General features: G+C 35.5%; 2 protein-coding genes across 4 annotated transcripts in view; both read left to right on the plus strand.

Moving 5' to 3' along the window:
• The window catches only part of adcy3a (adenylate cyclase 3a), a 35,782-nt gene extending 18,553 nt beyond the window's left edge, over positions 1 to 17,229 (plus strand). The window contains exons 7-20 of one of the 2 annotated variants that reach the window (XM_073846624.1): positions 2,104 to 2,269; positions 2,353 to 2,472; positions 3,563 to 3,705; positions 7,534 to 7,695; positions 10,208 to 10,295; positions 12,246 to 12,362; positions 12,750 to 13,018; positions 13,690 to 13,771; positions 15,008 to 15,166; positions 15,246 to 15,392; positions 15,491 to 15,607; positions 15,692 to 15,818; positions 15,895 to 16,019; positions 16,978 to 17,229. In XM_073846624.1, coding sequence (XP_073702725.1) covers positions 2,104 to 2,269; positions 2,353 to 2,472; positions 3,563 to 3,705; positions 7,534 to 7,695; positions 10,208 to 10,295; positions 12,246 to 12,362; positions 12,750 to 13,018; positions 13,690 to 13,771; positions 15,008 to 15,166; positions 15,246 to 15,392; positions 15,491 to 15,607; positions 15,692 to 15,818; positions 15,895 to 16,019; positions 16,978 to 17,160 — 2,005 coding nt within the window. In that variant the 3' untranslated portion in view covers positions 17,161 to 17,229. The remainder of the gene's footprint in view (positions 1 to 2,103; positions 2,270 to 2,352; positions 2,473 to 3,562; positions 3,706 to 7,533; positions 7,696 to 10,207; positions 10,296 to 12,245; positions 12,363 to 12,749; positions 13,019 to 13,689; positions 13,772 to 15,007; positions 15,167 to 15,245; positions 15,393 to 15,490; positions 15,608 to 15,691; positions 15,819 to 15,894; positions 16,020 to 16,977) is intronic. The other variant, XM_073846625.1, reaches the window with a different exon arrangement.
• A 5,453-nt stretch (positions 17,230 to 22,682) lies between these two features.
• Positions 22,683 to 25,025, plus strand: part of LOC141342229 (WD repeat-containing protein 26-like) — a 37,837-nt gene continuing 35,494 nt past the window's right edge. The window contains exon 1 of one of the 2 annotated variants that reach the window (XM_073846633.1): positions 22,683 to 23,293. In XM_073846633.1, coding sequence (XP_073702734.1) covers positions 23,049 to 23,293 — 245 coding nt within the window. In that variant the 5' untranslated portion in view covers positions 22,683 to 23,048. The remainder of the gene's footprint in view (positions 23,294 to 25,025) is intronic. The other variant, XM_073846632.1, reaches the window with a different exon arrangement.

Below are 25,025 nucleotides of genomic sequence, written 5' to 3' on the forward strand. Positions count from 1 at the left end.
TATATACTCATATATTTATATACTGTTTTATTAGATTAATATTACTATAACTTAATATTATTTGAACAAAATCCATTTTGTATTTGATCATGCATTTGATGTTACTTTGTTCTTACTACATTTACCCTTATTAATAAAAAAAATTGAGATATTCTTAGAATTTTTTTAATTACACATGAAGCACACCAAAAAATTAACAATGCAACTTTAATGCAAAATATATATAGCTTTTCCCAATACTGATGAAAAATTTTATTTGAATATATTATGTATGTATATATTATACATTGTGTGAAATTTATAAGAACCTATAATCTGAGAATTACCAGCATTAACCCCATAGGAATGAACTCAATCGATTTTTTTAATTATTTCTTTGAATTTATAACTCAAGACTGCTCAAAAGCAGTCCAAAGTCATAAATCCTACTTACTTATTTTGGAATATTACTTTGAAAATTAAAAAAAAACATTTTATATGCATGAACTTAAAAAAAAGAGATCAGTTTTTCATGCTGTAATGGTTTAATAGACATACATATTTGTGTTTATATATATATATATATATATATATGTATATATAAATGGTTCGATCTTTAAAAAACATTTTTATAAAATATCTGCAAAAAATAGTGTGTGTTTTCAGTTTTGTAGCATTACATACTTTCATTCTCTTACTAAAAGCTATGCATTTCTTTAGAAATGTTTTTACTTTGACTTTTAAAGTTAATGTATTTTGAATGTGCTAAATTGCAACTTTAAATTACAAATGTCTCATTTTTACGCATTTTAATACATAACATACGAGTTTCAATAGAAATGGCATTAAAGCTTCAATAGAAATGGCATTAAAGTAAATGTTAGTTTATCATAAATGCTTGTCGGTACATTCAGCAGTAAGCATATTTTAATGACAATAAAATTATGAAAGTACATATTTGACCCTGGACCACAAAACCAGTCTTAAGTAGCATGAGTATATTTGTAGCAGTAGTCATAAATGCATTGTATGGGTCAAAATAAGAGATTTTTCTTTTATGCCAAAAATGATTAGGATACAAGTAAAGATGTTTCATGAAGATATTTAGTAAATTTCCTTCTGTAAATATATCAAAAGTAGTAATACGCATTGCTAAGAACTTCATTTAGACAACTATGAAGGCGATTTTCTCAATATTTAGATTTTTTGCACCCTCAGATTCCAGATTTTCCAGTGTAAATCTCAGTTTTAAATAATAATTGACCCTTATGACTGGTTTTGTGGCCCAGGGTCACATATAAAGATGTACATAAGTCACACTTAAGTTGGTCAAAAACACTCTAAAGTTCAGCTAATTGCATTTAATGTAAATTTAAACTATAATACATTTGATTTAAAATCCAGATAAAATGCAGTTGAGTGTCTTAAGTGCAAACTGGATGTAAAGTACATTATATGTGACCCTGGACCACAAAACCAGTCATAAGGTAAAATTTTACAAAACTGAGATGTATACAACATATGAAAGCTCAATAGATAAGCTTTCTATTGATGTATGGTTTGTTGGAATAGGACAATATTTGGCCGAGATACATCTATTTGAAAATCTGGAATCTGAGGGTGCAAAAAAATCAAAATACTGAGAAAATCACCTTTAAAGTTGTGCAAATTAAGTTTTTAACAATGCATATTACTAATCAAAAATTACATTTTGATATATTTACAGTAGGAATTTTACAAAAAATCTTCATGGAACATGATCTTTACTTAATTTCCTAATGATTTTTGGCATTAAAGAAAAATCTATAATTTTGACCCATACAATGTATTTTTGGCTATTGCTACAAATATACCCCAGCGACTTAAGACTGGTTTTGTGGTCCAGGGTCACATATACCTTTTTTAAAAGTATGCTGAAGTGTACTTGTTTCTTGTTATTAAAACTGAATGTTATTGAATGAATCTTAGGGATTTTAATCCTGAAAGCAGTTAGTGACTGCCCTGTAGTTTTCCACAGCTAAACGGCAACATTGTCTGCAAGTATTGTGTAATGAGTGAATCGACTGCTTATGTTTGCCGGAAACAGACTCCGGCTGTGTTTGAACTCAATCATGTGTCTGGTAGGCGAGTGCACATCTCCCAGAATACCCTGGAGTGTCTGCATGGAGAGTTTGATGTGGAGCCTGGGAATGGAGGAGACCGCTGCGAGTACCTGAAGGAAAGGGGTATTGAGACGTACTTGGTGGTGGTGCCCAAGGGACCCGTGGGCAAAAACGGCATCAATGGAGTAGTGAGTGTCATTTCCTGTTCCTGTGGTTTCCGTCTCTCTGTGTCTCTCTCGTTCTCACGCTCTCGCCACTGGTTTTTCTCCAGAAGCTTTCGGTGACGTCATCTAACGGCAATTCTCCATTGCTGATCAACACTACGGAGTGTAACGGGAGCGTCCACACGGCCTGCACCACACCGGAGGAGCCGGAGGAGCTGGACACTCGGGTATTACCATCATGATCTCACACTGACATCTGTAACTTAAAGGGGTCATCGGATGATTCTTTAGGGTCTTAATGAAAAGTCTCTAATATACTTTGGTTAAAAATTCTCAATAGTAGTGTAAAAAAAACACCCTTTGACCTTGTCAAAATCAGCTCTGCATAATATCAACTCATTTTATTGCATGGCCCCTTTAAATGCAAATGAGCTCTGCTCGCCCCGCCCCTCTCTGCTGTGGGATTATGAGCCGTAATGTTTACTTTAGCAGTGTTTAGCCACGTTTATCTGCAAAACTTGCCAACAAGCACATTATTGAGAAAAGCCATTTGCAAAGATGCATAAAAAACTCTTATACTCACTTCTGCTGTGGGTGAAGCAGCTGCATCAGGAAAGATTCACATCTTGATCTTTTTTTGTAAATGTAAGCGATGCTGGCAGATCGCAGAGAAGAGACAGCATGTATATTTAAATGATTATATCTTTAAAAAAATATATTATAAAATATCTGGGGGGGATAGTGTGCATTTTCAGGGTTTTAAAGCATTACATTCTTTCATTCCCTTACTAAAAACTATGCATTTAAAAAAAAAAAAAATTTACTTTGACTTTTAAAGTTAATATATTTTGAATGTACTAAATTGAAACTTTGTGATTGCAAATGTTTCAATAGAAATTACATTAAAGTAAATGCTGGTTTATCATAAATGCTTGTCAGTATATTCAGCAGTAACTTTAACCATATTTCAATGACAATAACATTATGAAGTCTTAAGTAGCATAAGTATATCTGTAGCAGTAGTCTTAAATGCATTGTATGGGTCAAAATTATTGACTTTTCTTTTATGCCAAAAATTATTAGCATTAAGTAAAGATCATGTTCCATGAAGATATTTTGTAAATTTCCTACCGTAAATATATCAAAACTTAATTTTTGAGTAGTAATATGCATTGCTAACAACTTCATTTAGACAACTATAAAGGTGATTTTCTCAGTATTTGGATTTTTTTGCACCCTCAAATTCTAGATTTTCCAGTATAAATCTGAATTTTAAAAAAATGACCCTAATGAATGTGTGTGTGTGTTTGGTCGTAGGTGGTGAACCCTTCATTTCCAAACCCTCGGCGTCGCTTGCGTCTGCGTGATCTGGCTGAGAGAGTCATCGACGCTCAGGAGAACGAACAGGAGCTCAATAAACTCCTCAATGAAGCGCTGCTGGAGAGAGAGACAGTACAGGCGTATGTAGCGTACTTATTATGAAAAATTTTATTGTTTTCATTTATATTGTATGCAATTAGCTAAACAGAAGAGTGCTTTTTCATGCACTTAAAGGGATAGTTCACCTTAAAATAAGTCATTAATTACTCACCCTCATGTTGTTCCAAACCATCTTCGGAACACAACTTTTCCTTTATGACAAAAATCATTAGGACAGTAAGTTAAGATCATGTTCCATGAAGATATTTTGTAAATTTTCGACCATAAATATATCAAAATGTAATTTTTATTAGTAATATGCATTGCTAAGAACTTCATTTGGACAACCCTAAAGGCGATTTTCTCACTATTTAGATTTTTTTGCACCCTCAGATTAGAGATTTTCAAATAGTTGTATGTCGGCCAAATATCTTAACAAACCACACATCAGTTAAAAGCTTATTAATTCCGCTTTTAGGTGATGGATAAATCTCAATTTAAAAAAAAAAATGTAACATGTCTTTGAAATATGGTTAAAGCGTACTGAGAGTTACATTCAGTTCACATCAACACGTCAAAATAAGTGTGCTTCATTGAGAATTTAAATTTGATATTATTAAAAAGTGCACTTTTTAAGTGTACTTAAGTGTGTTGAGAAACAGTCTTGAAAGTGTCTCACTTTAACATTGTTATTAGAGATCGACCGATATGGGGTTTTCTATAACCGATGCCGATGCCGATGTTTAGAGGTCAGGGTCAACCGATGGCCGATATGTGCTGCCGATTTTTAGGGCCGATTTTTAGGGCCGATATCTTGAAGTTCTCCCCTTTATTTGCATGCTAAAATGTCAGTCTAAAAAGGATGCACATCATTTCTAAACTTTACATCATGAACAATGAACACAATGAACCATCTGCACTGCACAGTATTATTATAAAATATTTAACCAAAGTTAACCAAACAAGTCAAACTGACCAAGTATTAAATATATAAAACAGATAATATAAAAACTGTCAATAATTTACATAAAAATTTAAGAGCTGAGATTAATGTTAAACTTTAAATGATTTATATACGTAACTGAGAGGACCTGCCAGCAGATGGCGGCAAGACACTGATTTAATTAGTGAATCATATCATTCATTTGATTCGTTTGAACAGCTGATTCATTACTGAATAAAGCAAATGACTCTCTTTATGAATGAGAAATTGAATCATTTCACTAGATTCGTTTAAAAACGCACGTTCATTCATAAACGAAACACCGCTGTTTAAATGGAGATGCACAGCGGCTCAGTTGTGACTTGTTTCAGAATACTTTTGACGACAAAAGAGAGCAAAATCTTATTTTTCACGATGAAATAAAGCAAAATCAGGCAATAGTGTAATCCGCCTGCCACCCACCCGCATTTATATTTTTCTCAGATTTAGCAAACCGCACGTGATCTTCCTATTACAATTATTCTAATTCTTAGTTTTGCATGCTGATATGATGAATGGATGGTTCATTTTAACAGCTGATCTTCACATCGCTGCACACTTATATAGGCTTAATCACTCGTGCTTTTAAGCCAAATCCGTGCTGAAAAAAATAACTTTTACTTACATCTGAACGTGACCATAGTTATAAACTCGCAGTATCTGAGGTAACGGAGAGGACGGCGCGGTCAGGTGCAATCATCAAAATATATTTAAAAGGAAGCTGGCGCCACGGTCCTGACCACATAACTCAGGTTCAGATTTTAGAAAATGTAGTTAATGTTTACATCATTATTGATTTATCTCATCCACGCGCGACCCACCCACAAGTTATACGAATGCATTTTTTTATTACCCGACCCAACCCGCGGATATAACCTCCTTCCGTGCATCACTGTCTCCGAGCGGGGCGGAGTAATCGCAACGTTGCATTGTTTGTGAGAGCCACCGCGTTCTCCACCCCACGCAGAGTGAAATTCTCTGACTCCAATACAGGAAAAATAAAACAGAACTTATAACATTGGGGCTAATATGTTAGCAAACAAGCTGCTGATCGTTTTAGACTACAGTCTTTAAACTTAACTGCAAGTAATCAAACCTTTAACTAGCCGTAGCATTATGCCAGTTCCCGACGGTCCTATGCTTTCTTTCACTAAGTGAAAGCAAAACTTCATAGTTTACTAGTACTAATATATAGTACATATATGGCCATGGGACTTTGAAATATCAGAATTTAATCCTTACCTTGATCTCTCAGAAATGTTATTGAATCTTACAAAAGTTTTGGCTTGGAGTCCTTCACAGGAGCGCAATATACCGCACCAAAAACACGGGGCTGCCCGCAGACGTGCCTGACTTTAAATCGGCGCTACTAAACACGGATATCGGCCGATGCCGATATATTAAAAAATGGCAAATATCGGCGCGATATATCGGCCAGACGATATATCGGTCGACCTCTAATTGTTATTTGCAAGTACAGATTTTTCGACACATATATGGGTCAGTGACAAAAAGGGGTTGGCAAGATGAGAAATTAAAAAATCTTTTAAAAAATTGTTTAAAAAACATGCATCAGGTATTTTCAAAATGTACACTGCGTGTTTGTCGATTTTATGTAATTAAAAATTACATATGCACCATTTTTTACAAAAGTTAAGACTGAATGTGCATGAAAATGTCAAATGGTTTAACCGCCAAAGAATGAGTAATATTAAATATTTTATCCACTTGGATGGCATGTAAGCTTACTTTTTGAAATAAATATTTCATTTTAAAATACCACACGGAAATAGATTTTATTAGAGTTATCTCTAAATGTAAATTTTGATGCGTTTTTGCTATATTTGGCAGGTCATATGCTGAAATCCTTTGTTTTCTAAATAGTCTTTGACAAATTATGTACAAAATGTAAAAAAAAAACATATTATACTAAACTAGATGATTACATTTTATTCCGCATTATTTTTCCTCTATATATTATTTTATCCTAGACTTACAGAGCTTTAATAATAAAGTTGTAGATAAAGAATCACTTTCTTAAAAAATACAGCATTAAACACCTGAAAATAGTTTCAAATAGTAGGTTAGTTTATATTACATCTTTAATCAACATCATAAACTAGTGTTATTTGACTAAATTGGCCCACAGAAAGGCTTGTAATAGAAGTCAAATGGTGTAACCAGTTACACCACTTGACATTTCAATTTAAAATCACATTTGACAGACATTATCATGGACACCTATGTAAGTACATGGCCTTGGTGGGAATATTTCAAATTAAATTTTTAAAGTTAATACTCATTTTTATAATACTGATGATCATTCCTGAGGTCATATCATTTGACATGTATACCTAAGAATACCTATGTCCAATTATCTCACATTTTAACAAGAGTTCCTGTCACATGACCTTCTTGCAAAATATGAAGAAAATGGCTCCTTGAATGGGGGTTACACCACATTGACACATCAGGAATTTGACTTGACTCACATAATTCCCCAAATGTATTATAATATTCGAAACAATTGTGCTTCATTTACTTTTATTTACTATTAAATGGTACTAATGTAAGATTATGCCAAACCAGCTGATCTGGTGTTTTATTGAGAATTTCACATTTTTTACAGTTACACCACATTGACATTTTTGCAATCATCCCCCAAATATAATCTTAAAATGAATTCAAACCAGAAAATTTAGACTTGGTCCACAAAAAAGAGAATGTTTGCAAATTTTTGAAATGTTAACCCTTTTAAATGTAATTAAACCATATGGACACAATAAAAAAATAATGTCATCGACCCATATTCTGAGATTTGTGGTGCGCTTGAATCAGAGCACTGTTTTTTCACTCCTGCGTGTTTGTGTTTCCATATACGCTTCAGGCTGAAAGGGAAGTACACTAATCGTCTGTCTCTGCGCTTTACTGATCCGGAGCTGGAGACGCGCTTCTCGGTGGAGAAGGAGAAGCAGAGCGGAGCGGCGTTCAGCTGCTCATGTGTGGTGCTGCTCTTCACCGCTGTCATGGAGGTTCTCATTGACCCCTGGTCAGTTAACTATTAACACATCAGCACACAAACACCATCAGCCGCATCGCAGCTGGCTATTTTAGCAGGCAAAGGTCAACGGAGGACAGTCATAATCTATTTACAGTTATTACAGCATCTGTTTGTTGGTCTAAAAATAAGGTCCTGTTGCTATTTGGCGTTCCCCTTTGTCTCTGGCTTTGAAATATCCACCTTCATTCAAGGCTGGGAACCGTACAGGTTTCCTGATTCAATTAGATTCTGATTTTGATTCGATTTTGATTCCTCTGTTTGACCCCCTTGTGAAAAACCAGTACACTTCAGCAAACTTTGAATAGAATACTTATGGAAATAATACGCTTAGAAAATATATGCAAGCGGAGACTGAATGCAATGGTTTTGACCATTTAATTGCATATTCTTTACAATTAAATCAAAATGTATGTTAGTTAAAATTTTATCAAATGCAATGCATTTGTCTTTAAAATATGTTACCCTGGACCACAAAACCAGTCTTAAGTCGCTGGGGTATGTTTGTAGCAATAGCCAAAAATACATTGTATGGGTCAAAATTATTGATTTTTCTTTTATGCCAAAAATCATTAGGAAATTAAGTAAAGATCATGTTCCATGAAGATTTTTTTGTAAAATTCCTACTGTAAACCTATCCAAATGTAATTTTTGATTAGTAATATGCATTGTTAAGAACTTAATTTGGACAACTTTAAAGGTGATTTTCTCAGTATTTTGATTTTTTGCATCCTCAGATTCCAGATTTTCAAATAGATGTATCTCGGCCAAATATTGTCCTATCCTAACAAACCATACATCAATAGAAAGCTTATTTATTGAGCTTTCATATGATGCATATATCTCAGTTTTGTAAAATTCAACCTTAAGACTGGTTTTGTGGTCCACGGTCACATATGGTTAAATATGGTTATGTACTGACAAGCACACTTTACCAATTCCAAACCACATCAAACTTAATAACTACTATTGATTTTGTATTTTAATTATTTATGAGTGATATATTTGTCTATGAAGGCTGGAAGTAAAAAAAAACTTCTTATATTCAGGTTAGGTATGCATAATTATTAGGCAGGTTTTATAGATAAAATAAGCCAAAAAAGAGATTTACCTCAGATTGACAAGTCCAAAAATATTAAATGATCATGAGGAATATTCAAAACTAGTGCAATACAGAAATTGCAAAGTTAAGGATCATCGTCAGAAAAAAATCTATATTTGTAATCACACTTTTTGCAGTTTAGTACATTTAAAAATATATTTACTGAACTACATTTTTTTGTGTACCAACTTAAGTAAACTTTAAATTGCTTTGCAAAAATAAATGGTTTAAAAGAATCATTTATTCGTGAATCAGACTACACTGATCGTGCTAAACGTTCTTGTATGCAGTAGACAAGAACAACTCAAAAGAAATGTTTTCTTGTCGTACTTTTGCACTAGACCACAATTTTTTATGTGACTAATCAAAAAATCTAAAAACCTACTTTCTTTATTTAGAAAATATTTCTACCAACAATAACATTTATGTTATTTTGTTATTTACTCAGATTATTTGCTTTTTTGAGAGATATTTCCACCAAATTTAACTTTTATTTGTATAAATTGATTTATTTAGATTCAACACTATTAAATATTTTACAATTAATTTAGATGTGACCATTTTAGTGTGCAAATACAGTGTTATACTTTCAAGATATGAAGCACAAAAGAAATGCACATTTAGTGCAAATTAAAGGATTACTCCATTTCCAGATCATTTACTCACCCTCATGTCATCCAAGGTATTCACGTCTTTCCTTCTTCAGTCACAAAGAAATGAAGTTTTCTGAGGAAACCATTCCAGGATTTTTCTCCATATAATGGACTTCAATAGTGCTTAACAGATTGAAGGTTGAAAATGCCGTTTCAATGCAGCTTCAAAGGGCTCTAAATGATCCCAGACAAGAAATAAGGGTTATCTAGCGAAACAATCATATTCTTAAAAAATACACTTTTTATCCACAAATGCTTGTCTTGTCTAGCTCTTCAAAATCATCTTATATCACTGTTTTACCTTTTTTGTAAAGGGTGTTTGACCCTCTTTGCACGTTCACGAGCATTTGACATTAAAAAAACTGTAAAAAATATATATATTTTTGAAAATAACCAATTGTTTTACTAGATAGGACCCTTATTCCTCAGGCTGGGATTGTGTAGAGCCCTTTGAAGCTGGAATTAAACTGCATTTTTAACCTTCAATCCAATGAGCACCATTGACGTCCACTATATGGAGAAAAATCCTAAAATGTATTCCTCTTAAAACATAATTTCTTTGCAACAGAAGAAAGAAAGACCTGAACATCTTGGATGACAAGGGGGTGAGTACATTATCAAGAAATTTCTATTTTAGAAAGTGGAGGTACATCTTTTTCACAAGTGTGAAATGGCCAGGTTTTATTGAAGTATTACTTTGTTCTGTTCTTTTCATTTTCTCCTCTCTATGTATTTTTGCTCTGCACAGGTTGGTTGCAAACTATGTGACTCTGGCCATAGGTGAAGTCTTGCTACTCATCCTTACTATCTGTTCACTGGCAGCCATTTTCCCACGAGTGAGTTACTGTTCTTACACCTTACAGTACAAAAAATACAGTTGTAAAGTTGGTTTCAGCTTTTGGAAGGCAAGACACTGCAGGTGCATAGGGTTAAAAAAAAACGAATAGTTATCACCTTCCTTACTCAGTTTGATAATTGCGAACATTTTTTGTATTACGAGTTCTCTAAAACGATGTTTGGTTTAAATATGCAAATGAGCCATTATTTAATAAAATATGTGCTAATTTGCTTACATTTCTAGTACAAAAATCTAAACACTAGATGAAGTCTGTTTCAAAATTCTTGTTTACATTTTTTGACATATTAGAGTCAAATGTTTTTACAGAGGAGATTCGAGGTCTCATTTTGTCACTTTTTAATTCAGAAAATACTTAGAACAGGCAGATAACAATAGATTTATTAAAGATTTGTATATTTTTTAGGCTTTCGTAAGGAGTTTTTTCAGACTAGTGGAAAGAAAACACCCAAAAGACACTGTTAAGTCTTTCTTTTATAGCACTTTATCTATTTGTGTCAATAGAGTTTAATTACAAAACATATTTTTAAAAGGCTGTTTTCTCAAAAATGAGTTTTGTCTTCTACACTGAGCCATAAATCTCCACTTCAGTAGCACTTACACACACCAGACTTTTTATTCCTTTCTATGTCTTGAAGTTTTTTACAGAAGGATTTGTTTATATATAATTTGTTTGATTTTATACATTTCATTCCCGCAAAATGGTAAAAAAATAAATTGTTTTCTGTCTGTTCTAAGTTTTTTCTAAATTATGGAGTGACAAAATGAGATACCCCAAATTCCCCTCTGTAAAAACAATTGAGTCTAATAGGTAAAAAAAAAAACAAGAATTTTGAAACTGACTTCATCCAGTGTTGACATTTTTGTACTAGACATGAATGCAACTGAGTGCATATTTCATTAAATAATGGCTCATTTGTAGATTTTTGGGAAATAAAATGTTGTATAAAATCAAGCAAATTATATATGAACAAATCCCTCTGTGAAAACCTTCAGGATCTAGACAAGGAAAAAAAGTAAAGTTTGGTGTGTGTAAGTGCTACTGAAGTGTAGATTTATTGCTCAGTGTAAAACTCATTTTGAGAAAAAGGCCTTTAAAATATGTATTGTAATTGAAATCGATTGACACAAATAGAAAAACTGCTATAAAAGAAAGACTTTAAAGTGTCTTTCGGATGTTTTCTTTCCACTAGTCTGAAAAAAGCACTTCATGAAAAATCTCAAACTTGACAGGTGCATGAAAAAACTTTTTGCCTGCAGTGTCTCCCCTTATCATGAATCTCAGATTCATCTCATCACTAAGATTTCTGACCTCATTTAGTGCTAATATCAGGTTCTCCATTGCTCTTTCCATTAGTCACCAGGATCATGATGAAAAATGTTTCCATTTCCAGTGCATCTTTGTCAACAGCTTATGTAATATTAATAAAACAAGTCACATGAGTGAAATGTAGTTCCTGAGGCTCATGCGCTTCCATTTACAGTTGGAGCATGCGCCAGTATATTTGACTCATCCTCATTAGTTAGGTCAACACATTCCCAATTGACTAATAAAGTTCCCGGTATTGATTCCCTCTCAAGCACACACACACAGCTTGAGCGAGCACAGTGATAATGTGTTTCTGAAAGCGTAGATGGTCACATACACGTCCACTAGGCAACAGAAGAAGGACACAAGTCTATATGGCTTAACTGAACAATGTATTGATTTTAAAAAGCATGTTGTTGTGAATTAAATCAATTGTTTCCGCAAACACTGTACATGCAGCCGCCGCGGGGCTCAACTGAACACATGCACACCGTGATTAGATCACAAGCCTTTCCATTGACTTCACTGCTCACTTACTGTCAGGACAGGTCATGTGCGTACAAGGTTAACAACTGCTGCTGTGATTGGATGTTTATGTAGCTTTTTGTCTTGTTTTCAAAGGTATTTCCAAAGAGGTTGGTGTCGTTCTCCACCTGGATTGATCACACACGCTGGGCTCGCAACACTTGGGCCATGGCAGCCATCTTTATAGTCACAATGGCTGACATAGTAGATATGGTAAGAAACTAATAAATGAGGTAAACAAATGCCTGAGGCAAAAACCTCAGGGATTGTTTCTTCATTTTTTCATGAAATAATGCCTCATTTGCATTTAAACCTAACATTTAGAAAACTTGTAATACAAAAAATGTTTGCAATTATCAATGTAATCAATCAACTAGGTGAGTAAGGTGATAACTATTAGTTTTTTTTACCCTATTCACCTGCATTGTTGTCTTGCCTTAAAATAAACAAATTTAAAAAAAAAAAAAAAAAAAAATATATATATATATATATATATATATATATATATATAAGACAAAGACAAAGGATAACAAGAAACTGCATCATATGACTGCTTTAGGATGATGTTTTTAAAACCTGTACCTCTGATTTCTCCTGTAGTTGAGTTGTCGTCCACCTGAGTCCTCCACAACTGAGACGACCGCGGTCACTCCAGTCACTACGGCCGTCAGTGCCTGTTCGGAGAATCCTAAATACTACAGCTACATCGCCGTACTGGCGCTCATCGCCACCACCATGCTGGTGCAGGTCAGCCACATGGTCAAACTCACCCTCATGCTGCTGATCACTGGAGCTACAGGTGTGGTCAACATCTACAGCTGGAGGGACATCTTTGACCTGTATGATCTCACACGCTTTAAGGAATACAGGTGGGTCAAGCACTAATCACTGTAAGGACTAGCAGTTTTATACAGTTACTATGCATTAGTAATCTATTAATACTTCTTTAATCAAGCAGTCTGTATAGCAGAGATATGTTGTTAGTTATTTAAAGAGACAGTTCACCCAAAAATAAAACTTAACACAAAAGATACTTTGAAGAATGCAGATAACCCATTAGTTGGCTTTTTTTTCCCATACTGTGGAAGTCAATGGCTACCATCAACAGTTTGGTTTCCAGTATTTTTCAAAATGTGTTCAACAGTAAAAAGACATTCATACGTGACTCTGGACCACAAAACCACTTGTAAATAGCATGGGTATATTTATAGCAATGGGCTTAGTGCTGTCAAACGATTAATCACGATTAATCGCATACAAAATAAAAGTTGTTGTTTACATAAAATATATGTGTGTACTGTGTATATTTAATATGTATATATAAATACACACATATGCATTGATGTGTTTAAGAAAAATATGTTATGTTTATATATGTCTGGTTGTGTGGTCTAGGGTCACATACAGGTTTGGAACAAAATTGTGAAACATCCCTTACTTACACTGATTAAGCCTGTATAGGTTTTATAATATCATAGAGAAATTGGGTGTTACTTTTTTAAGTCAAATTTGTTTGATTTGTTTTCAATTTTATTTACAGAGTTAATCTTGTGCCCTCCAAATACGCCATGAGTGTGATGATCTTCATCATGATGGTCAGCTTCTACTATTTCTCCCGACATGTAAGACTTATTTTTACTCCAAAATGGACATCCTGTCATTATTTACTATGACTTTCTTTCTTTGGTAAGTCTTAAAACTAGAATCTTTTCCATTCATAAACTCCAAAATTACATAAAATCATCTTTAAAATATAATTAGACCCATAAACGTGTTGTAATCCAACTATTCTAAAGCTATGAAAGAGTTTTGTTTGACGACCAGACCAAAATTTAAGTTATTTATTGTAAACTGTCAACTTCCTTGAAGCTTCCATATAAAGAAATGGCATATTAGATGCACTCTGTCTGGTTTGACATTAATGATATTTGTTTAAAAGATGTAAGAATTTATGTTTGTTGCATCAGATGACATAAGGCACAATTTTTGTTCTTTACAACTGTCATTTGTTAAAAATACACTTCTTGTTTTCCAAAAAAAATGTCATGAGTTTAGAATGACATGAGGTTAAGCATATAATGACAGAATTTTAAGTTCTTTGGGTTAAATATTCTTTTAAAGTACACTATATTTCAGTAGATTAGGGTCAGTAAGTACTGAGCTGAATGAGATATTTCACATAAAAGATGTTAACATAAAGTCCACAAGAGAAAATAATAGTTGCATTTACTTTTGACCCTGTTCAAAAGTTTACATACACTTGATTCGTAATACTGTGTTGTTACCTGAATGATCCACAGCTGTGTTTATTGTTTAGTGATAGTTGTTCATGAGTCCCTTGTTTGTCCTGAAAAGTTAAACTGCCTGCTGTTCTTCAGAAAAATCCTTCAGGTCCCACAAATTCTTTGGTTTTTTAGCATTTTTGTGTATTTGAAACTTTTCCATTAATAACTATGATCCATCTTTTTACACTGAGGACAACTGAGGGACTCATATGCAACGATCACAAAAGGTTTCAACGCTCACGGATGCTTCAGAAGAACACAATGCATTAAAAGCCAGGGGTTGAAAACTTTTGAACAGAATGGAGATGTGTACATTCGTCTTGTTCTGACTTTTCATTTAGTACTGCCCTTCAGAAGTTACAGACGATAGTTACATTCTTACCAGAAGACAAAATAAGTTTAATTTAACCTGATCTTCAAATTTAAAAAGTTTTTACCCTCACTTTTTAATGCATCATTTTTGCTTCTGAAGCATCAGTGAGCGTTTGAACCTTCTATAATTTTCCATCAATTCAATGCATCCTTACTGAAAAAACTAAACTAATTTCTTAATAAAACCCCCTAACTTTTCAGGTGGAGAAGCTTGCACGCACACTGTTCCTGTGGAAGATTGAAGTGCATGAGCAGAAGGAGAAGGTGTACGAGATGCGGCGCTGGAACGAGGCTCTGGTCACTAACATGCTTCCGGAGCACGTTGCCCGACATTTCCTGGGCTCCAAGAAGAGAGATGAGGTGAGAAAATCCAGCCTGTCCTTCTCAGATTCCATATGTTACACAAAACTCTATTAACTTTCACATGTACATGTCCCAGGAGCTCTACAGCCAGTCCTACGACGAGATTGGAGTCATGTTCGCCTCCATCCCAAACTTCTCAGATTTCTATACGGAGGAGAGCATCAACAATGGTGGGATTGAGTGTCTGAGGTTTCTCAATGAAATCATTTCCGATTTCGATAGCGTAAGTACTAGTAATAGGAGTATTTCACCCAGTTGTTGCCAATGGAAGTAGAAGTAGAGACAATATACCCTGTTATTTGTTTGCTTTGTGCTCTTTAGCTTTTAGACGAGCCGCAGTTTCGCTTCATAACCAAGATCAAGACAATTGGCAGCACCTACATGGCAGCATCAGGAGTCACTTCAGACAATAACACTAATGGTTATGCTTGCATGAAGGTAAAGGAGCTACATATGAGTCCGATAAATCCAACTAGCTTTGATGAAACAGAGGTAAAGATATTTTTTTGTCCTTCCCAACAGAAAGAAGAGATTTCAGACCGCGAACGGTGGCAGCACTTGGCAGATCTTGCAGATTTTGCTTTGGCCATGAAAGTCACGTTGATGAACATCAACTACCAGTCCTTCAATAACTTCATGCTCCGCATCGGTTAGTGGCTTGACATGTAGCTATGTGTCCATCGCACAGTGATTACGCTTCATGATCTGCTGTGTTTTCTCCATAGGGTTGAATAAAGGGGGCGTTTTGGCTGGAGTTATCGGAGCCCGTAAACCTCATTTTGACATCTGGGGAAACACTGTGAATGTTGCCAGTCGCATGGAGTCCACAGGGGTGATGGGAAACATCCAGGTAAGGCTAGTTGGCTTGACTTTAGGTGAACTAGATTTAAAGTAGCTTCCCCAACACTAGAAATAGAGGGCTGTAATAATGTCTTTTTGTAGGTCAATGTTAGTATCACAGTGATTCACCCGTCAAAAGGACAACAGGATTTTTCCATTGGCTTTTGGAATATTACAGAAAATAAGATCTATGACCAACAAAAGTGTATGACTTATACATGTTTTGTTCATTATGATAACCTTAAGAAATTAACTCAACTACAAATGCCAGGGAACTCTGTGAAAGCAGTGTGCACTTGTAGTGTACTTTAGTTGGTAAAAGTATATTTAACAAATATACATATGTAACCCAGAACCACAAAACCAGTCACAAGGTTACATTTTTTAAAACATCTGAAAGCTGAAATACAACTATTTGAAAATCTGGAATCTGAGGGTGCAAAAAATCTAAATATTGAAAACATCACCTTTAAAGTTGTCCAAGTGATGTTCTTAGCAATGCATGTTACTAATCAAGAATTATTTCACCCATTTAAATGCAAATAAGTGGGTGTGGGTGGGGGGGGGGGTTTAAATGCGTTTTCTGGCTTTTTTGTTGTTATTCTGGACCTTTATTGCCTCAACAAAACCCTTTAGAAACCATCATAGAAATTCTAATGGTTTCAATCATTACAAACATTACAAAACATCAACTTGTAACCATTGAAACCATGAGTGTGTGTATTTTGGGAAATATTCCATTAGGATTTAGTGGTTTTAACAAGCCACCAATAGAAGGTGACCCATTACCAGTACATGCAAAAAATCACAAGGGGGTTTTACCAATGTTTTAGAATAAAACCTGACCATGTTTTTTTTTTAAAAAACCCAGGACGATGCAGCTGGATGTTCAAAAGTTGTAGGCCTCATTACTGCAGTGTAACAAAGATGCCACTGTACGCCAACTAAACAAACTCTGCCTCCCCCAGGTGGTGGAGGACTGCTACTGCATCCTGAAGGACTACGGCTTCCGCTTCGTCAGGAGAGGACCCATATTCGTCAAGGGGAAAGGAGAGCTGCTCACCTATTTCCTAAAGGGACGTGAAAAACAAGGCTCCTTCATCAACGGCTCTTTTGTCACCCTGCCGCACCAAGTGGTGGACAGCTCTTGACCGACACGCACACACATGCTGTCCTACGTAAAACTCTTGCTCGCGCACACCTCACGTCATACCTCTTCTGCCGAGTAACGTTACATGTGCTCCAGTAATTAGTACTTTCAAATGTGTTTTCTCTATTTATTAGGCTGAGGAAAGAAATGCTGGCGGGAAATGAGCGAGAGAGACTTTCTGTTTATATAAGAGAAGTACTATATAATATACATTTTGGAAGTGTGCACAGAGATGAATGAATGAAATCAAACAAGCCGGATGATTTTAATAGATGGCTAAAGTGATTTAAAAAGGTTTTTAAACTCAAACCACACCGAATACAATGAACGTTACTGTATATTACGCACTGCGCTGCTCAGAGGAACTGATGAATTACCTATTTTTCTTGTTCTTTCTTTTGAAAAGCTTTTATTTAATCCCTTATTTAAACACAACCCTAAAAGTCCCAGATATATCTGAATGTTGTTTGCAATTGAAAAGCTACTCCGAATGCTTGTGTAGGAAAACATACCAACTGCCTTTGCCTCTTACGATAAAGTCTATGTATGTTCATGCATTTCTTAAGTTTATATTCACCTTTTCTTTATTTTATTTTTTTTGAATTTCAGCCATTTACACAAGGGTTCGAAAGTCTGAGATCACATTAAATCATGAGTTTTAACACTGGATTATTTTTAAAACTCATCAAATACTTAAAAAAAAGAATATTTAAAACTCGAAAGATATAATTAGTAATGAAAAATCAAAACAAGCACTTTCACTGGGAGTCTCAGACTTTTGGACCCCATTATTCGTTCTTCACGTGCCAAATACAAGCCACTGTGTGTCAGTTTGTGGTACTCTGAGGACGTAGTCGAAGTGCAGCAGGGGCGAATGAGTATCACTGTGAACGGGTTCATTGTGTGTCATTCATGGGCAGTATTGCAGGTATGAATGTTTCTTAGTTCAGAATATATTCCCCACGGTGTCTTTCCTAAAGGATTAGATGAATGTGCAATAGTTTATTCTTTTACGGCATCCTGCTCTCCAGTACGGTTTACGAAGAGCCCTCTTCTCCCGGCAAGTCATATTTTTATATTATGATGTAGAAGTTGTAGTTAAAGCGTATTGTACAAAGAGACAGCACGTTAGGCTGGATCGGTGTGTCTTATAAACTGGCCAAACAGTTCATTTATTACCAGTGTCAGGGACCTTCTCTGTCGGTAAGCAGACGTTCGTTTGATTTTGACTTTCAGATGTCGAAGTGGTTTATGAAGGCATGACATTGTGGCCGATCGCTGTGGTTCGATGCAGGATTTTGCTAAAATTTGATATTTTTGAATTACCCTTAGATATGGAATAAAATGGCACTTTGAATGATCTGTTACCTAATGCTGTCTGAGTTTGATTCTTTTAAATGTTTAATTTAAAAATGATTTTGAATTTATTTAAAATAACAGATTACCAAATACTATAGCTACTCCATGCATTGCTACTACAGTAAAACTAAGATAACATGGTCTTACAACATTGTTATTTACAAAATGGTTAAAACAACATTTTTCCCCCAGTTTCACAGACAAGGCTTAAGCCTAGTCCTAGACTAAAATGTAAGTCTAAACGGTTTCAACTCAAAGAAACTTGCACTGACTGATCTAAAAATATATATCGATGTTTTGTCTCAAGATCCACACCATTAAAGTTTTAGTCTAAGCATATTTATAACAATTACTTAAATGTCCTAATTGAGCTATGGGCCAGTTGCATAAAAGGTTTAGACAGACTTAAAAGTTAGTCATTCATTTTTTTCTTTAAGACTGGTCAAATTTTTGAAAATTTGGTTACATAAAAACTTAGATTAGTCTAAGTTGGATCCAAAATATAAGACTGATTACCCCTTAGTTATCTGCTAGCTGGTCAAACGAGTTCTTAAGACACTGTCTTAACATAGAGACTAAGTTTATGCAACTGGCCCAACGTTAGTCTAAGCCCTGTCTGTGAAACCGTGCCATAAAGTTGTAATACTACCTTGTTAAAGATGTTAAAACCAGCCTAAGATGGTTTGCTGGTCTGGTTTTAGAGAACTTTTAAGCACTTAATCTGAGAGACTAAGAGCAGTAAACCAACTTTTTGGGTTTTGGTCGCCTGTCTCCAGAAATATCCCCATTTTACAGCATGTTCACAACAGTTTGCAAACACATTGCAAAATCCAGACCAACATAGCCTCCAAAAGCACAAAAAAAAAAAAAATATATATATATATATATGATAAAGGACCAATTCTTACTATTGACTAACATGCATTTTACTAGCACTTTGGCTGTTTATGATTACTTACAGTTGATATGATATGAAATTTAGACAAAATAAAAAAAAAGTTTCAAAAGTTTTCACCCCCGACTCGTAATGGTTTTTTCCTTCTGGAGCATCAGTGAGTGTTTGAACCTTCTGTAATAGTTGCATATGAGTCCCTCAGTTGTCCTCAGTGTGAAAAGATGGATCTCAAAAGCATCCAGTCATTGTTGGAAAGCGTTCAAATTCACAAAAATGCTGAAAAACCAAAGAATCTGTGGGACATGAAGGATTTTTCTGAAGAACAGCAGGTAGTTTAACTGTTGAGGACAAACAAGGGACTCATGAACAACTATCACTAAACAAACTAAAAAAAAAAAACAGCTGTGGATCATTCAGGTAACAACACAGTATTAAGAATCAAGGGGATGTAAACTTTTGAACAGGGTCATTTTTATAAATTCTTTTTTTTTTCTCTTGTGGACTATTTGTAAACATCTTTTATATGAAATGTCTTATTCAGGTCAGTACTAAATAGACAATAACATGCATTTTGTATGATCCATCTTATTTTGGAAAATATATTTTTATTGATTTTGAAAGGGATTGTAAACTTTTTAGATCCCCTACTCCATATCTAAACTTAACAATCACCTTACTATTTATAAGCAGCAAATTAGGAGTTAACTATGACTTTTCCGCAACAAACTGATAAGATTGGCTGAATTACATCTTGAAATTAAGTGTGACCAATATTTGTATAAAATTTAAATAGCATATTCAGAGTTTCTGAAAATTTTAATATTAAATACATAAAAAGTCACATTTATTTCTAATGCATTTAATACATTGCAGATTGTGTCAAAGCAGCTTCACAGCAATAAACAGGAGGTGTGCATCATCTAGCCTAAATTAGTTCAGGTTTAATACAATTAGTTTTTTAGTTTTATTTATCAATTCTAGTTCGCAGTTGTATTGTAGTTGTAAGGATTTTTCTTCTTCTTCTTCTTCCCTAAAACTGCAGAGCTGCAGACCAAACCGTAAGGCCTAGAGAGCTAAACTTGGTCAGATGGTAGTATTGCTCCCTTCTCAGATCCAAAAGAGGCGCCTTAATTTTTTTGGCCATAGCTCATACACCACTTTAGTGTCTTGTATGTTTGGAATCATTGCGTCAAACCAAACAAATCCAGTTTTAGCAGTTTTTCTGTCATTTTGGATTTTCTGAAAAACTTTTTTGAGCTTTTCTTATGCCATTTGTCCAATTCACTCGAATCTTGACATGCATCATCTAGAGGCCCTCATGGCAAAAGGTTATCAAAAGAATTATGATCTGTGATTCGTGAATGCGACAGGATGCTAAAACGTTCAAATGGCCTCTTTTACTAAAATGACTGTAACTCTTGAATAGAACGGGATATTTTCACCAAACTCAAAACACATGATGAATGAGCTCAATCTTTGATCAAATTACAACAATTGGGAAGTTTGACCACTGTAAGTTGCTGTAACACGAACATGAATGGTTGGAACATGAAAACACATGGAAATGGCTGTAACTACATGCAGTGTCTTTGTCCAAGGTCCCATCCATATCTATGAGGGCACTGGCGTATCTCAAAAAACATTGAGCGCTATCAGCCAATCAACTTTGAGGACTTATTAGACGAGGTCAACGAAGGCTGGTTGAAACGAAATTCGATAGGCCTATTTGGCTCATGGTTCTAGAGGTCTGTGAGAAATGTGAATGAAGTCGGCCACTAGGTGGCGTTATCAGTTTTACGCCGTGTATATCACACGATTTTTCACACAATATGTATATCATATGTTAGATCTCTTCATTCTGAACAACTTTCCCAGATAACACACGTAGGTCTGCAAGATGTCTGTTAAAGATCTCTTGATCTGGAAAGCATCTGCTGTGTACAAATGTCTGGCAGACGTCTGTAAGATGTCAGTTTTACATCCATTCTAATTCATAAACATCTTAAAGACATCCAATAGACGTTTATTTGACATCTGTTTGGAAACGTCCAATAAACATATTGCAGATGAGCAAACTACGTCTTGCAGATGTATTCCAGATGTAAATGCAGACATCAAATAGACGTCTTCAAGATGTATATGTGCTATCGGGGTTGCTTCTAGAACCACTGCTGTCAATCAAACGGTTCGTTAAATGTTTGACATTATATAAAAAAAACCTTTTTCAAATCGTCCTAGATGGTTCATCCAATTTTCATCAAGATGAAAACAGACCATTCTCAGATGATCCTTTTTGATAGACTCAACCATTCTCGAATAACACACAAATTAATTTGATGAAGAGCTCACCAAAGTAGACATGAGGCTATATCTCCTCAGCGCTTTATTGTATTCAGACCAAACTGGGAGTTTGTTATGAAAACCATTTCCTGAGGTTACCTGCACAGTTTCAGCACAGTGCCACCCAGTGGTCAGGAGTTATGATAAATGGCAAAAAAAAAAAAATTTTTTTAATAAAACCTTTTTTTTTATTGCATTACTGTACAACCAAACAAGGCACATAATCATATTCCAGAATATAACCAATCTTGTTTAGCTTTGGCTGAGCATAACCAAAAATAGAACAAAAAATTTAAGCATTAGAATAAACTAAACAACCAGAAAAAAAAGACAATAAATAAATAAATAAAAGCAAAAATGGATCTAAGTCTGTTTTTCTTCAAATCTTTGGCATATTTGCACCAATCTATGTGTGTCATCTTCACCCCTAGTTAACCACATCACATCAATTTGAGAGCAGCGCCACCTATTGGTCAGAAGTGATAACTTATTAAATAATATTTGTAGTGATGTTATATATGATTTTTCAGGATTTTTAGTCTTAAAATGGCTATAATTGCTTAAAATGGCTACAACTGTAGTAGTAGTAGTAGTAGTAGCAAATACCTGTAGGCCTTTTTACAATGCAAATACATTAGCAGCATTGTCTGTAATGGTATTTTTAAATGCAAAACTTTACTTTTAAGAAGTACCATGTTAATACCTAGGTATTAACAAGCTTGCTGTACTTCACTTCATGGCGTTGTAGTTTATTCATTCAGTAAGTATTAAAGTATCACTATCTGACAGCCTCAGAACATTTTGTTACAAACTGCACAACAAATTGAAGGCAGCACTTTTCTTGAGTGTGGCTTTATGATTCTAGAGAGTTCAAGGTTGTTGCGGCGCTTCCGGTGACGTCATCGCGCACTGACCGACGTCCATAATGGACTTGCAGCTGTTCTCCGACAAACAATAACAAGAGCAGCGAGCGAGCGAACGACGGCGGCGGCTTCCGTGTCTGTAATCGCGCTGATATTGAGCCTGCGAGGCGTCTCGACCCTGACATTGCCGGCGAGGAAACTCTGGCCTCCGCTGCCTCCTCCTCCGACTCGGAAACCGGCGGAGCTTCGCCGCCCCCGCGGAAGAAAAGCCGAGGCTCGGCGGCGGAGGGAGCAGGAGAGAGCGGGGCGTCTGCTGCCGGGATCACGGGCCTCTCTGCGGCGTCTTTCCCAACCCCCAACCAGCACTCGGCCATCCGTCTCAATAACAGCTCGCAGTCGCGGAGATCCGCCACTGTAAACGCGTTTTATAACATGCAGGCCAACGGGACAGGAGGACAGGAGCCGGAGCCGCAGCTGTCTTGCAGGAACGGAGAGTCCTCGTCCTCCGCAGCGGGAGCTGTGCACTCCAACGGGCTGCTGTCCTCCGCTAATAACGGGCTGCCGTCCACCGAGAGCCCGGCGTCAGACACCAGCATGAAGAAGAAGAAACGACTGTCCCAGAGCGACGAGGACGTGATCAGGCTCATAGGACAACATCTACACGGGTTAGGACTCAAGTAAGTGAAGCTAAGCGCGATATCATCGGGTTATTATTGGATTGATCAAATCAGATGAAGCCATGATGCTGTCAGTGCGGCTTTCCTGATCGTGTCAGCGGTGTTATTGTGCTTTCACGATGGTGTCAGTTGTGTTTTTGTAACGTGTCACCGATGTTTTTCGGTTTTAATGATCACGGCAGTGGTGTTTTTGTCTTTTCATGATGGTGTCAGTAGCGTTCTTCAAACATGTCAGTGCTGTTGTTTTCATAACAGTGGCGCTGGTGTTTTGTGCTTTCGTGATCGTGTCAGTAGTGTTTTTGTGCCATGTTAGTGGTGTTATTGTGTATTAATAACCGTGTCAGTCTTGTTAGTGTACTTTCATGGTAGTGTCAGTGGTGTTTTTGTGCTTTCATGATTCTAATATTACTATTTTGTAACATTTCAGTGGATTTTTCTTAGATTTCAGTGATGTGTTTGTGCTTTCAGGATCGCGTCAGTGGTGTTTTTGTTGTCATGATGGTGTCAGTAGTGTTTTTGTACCATGTTAGTATTGTTGTTGTTTTTTAATAACAGTGTCAGTGGTGTCTTTGTGCTGTCATGATCATCTTATTACGATTTTGCAACATTTGTCTTAATTTCAGTGGTGTTTTTGTGCTTTCACAATGGTGTCAGTACTGTTCTAGTAACATGTCAGTGCTGTTATTGTTTTAATAACAGTGTCAGTAGGGTTTCTGAACCATGCCAGTGGTGTTACTGCTTTTTAGCAACAGTGTCAGTGGTGTTTTTGTGTTGTCATCATGGTGTCAATAGTGTTTTTGCTATAAATGAAGAGCTGTTTTGTAATATGTCAGATTTGTTTTAGATTTCTGTGGTGTTGTTGTGTTTTTCTTGATAGTGCCAATGGAGTTTTTGTTGTCATGATGGTGTCAGTAGTGTTTTTTTATACCTGTCAGTATTGTTATTGTTTTTAATAACCATGTCAGTGGTGTCTTTGTGCTGTCATGATCATCTTATTACGATTTTGCAACATTTGTCTTAATTTCAGTGGTGTTTTTGTGCTTTCACGATGGTGTCAGTACTGTTTTGGTAGCATGTCAGTGCTGTCATTGTTTTAATAACAGTGTCAGTAGGGTTTCTGAACCATGCCAGTGGTGTTACTGCTTTTTAGCAACGGTGTCAGTGGTGTTTTTCTGTTGTCATGATGGTGTCAGTGGTGTTTTGTAATATGTCAGTAGATTTGTTTTAGATTTCGGTGGAGTTTTTGTTGTCATGATGGTGTCAGTAGTGTTTGTAACATATCAGTGGTTCTTACAGGTTTTAACTATGTCAGTGGTGTTATTGTTGTTGTGATCGTGTTATTGCTCTTTTGTAACATGTCAGTGGATTTTTCTTAGATTTCAGTGGTGAGTTTGTGCTTTTATGATCGTGTCAGTGGAGTTTTTGTTGTCTTGATGGAGTCAGTAGTGTTCTTATAACATTTCAGAGCTGATTTTGTTTTAATAACAGCGGCTTTGCTGTTTCTGTTCTTTCAAGATCGTGTCAGTAGAGTTTTAGGTCATAATGGTATCAGTGTTTTTGTAACATATCAGTGGTTCTTACTGGTTTTCAATAACAATGTCAGTGGTGTTATTTTCTTTAGTAACAGTGTCAGTTGTGTTTTGTAATATGTCAGTATTTTTTTTTAAATTGTTTTTCATTGGAGTTTTTGTTGTTTTTGTCAGTGCTGTTGTTGTTTTCATAACAGTGGCAG

The sequence above is a fragment of the Garra rufa genome, chromosome 9 (genome assembly GCF_049309525.1).
Source record: "Garra rufa chromosome 9, GarRuf1.0, whole genome shotgun sequence".
NCBI lineage: Eukaryota > Metazoa > Chordata > Actinopteri > Cypriniformes > Cyprinidae > Garra > Garra rufa.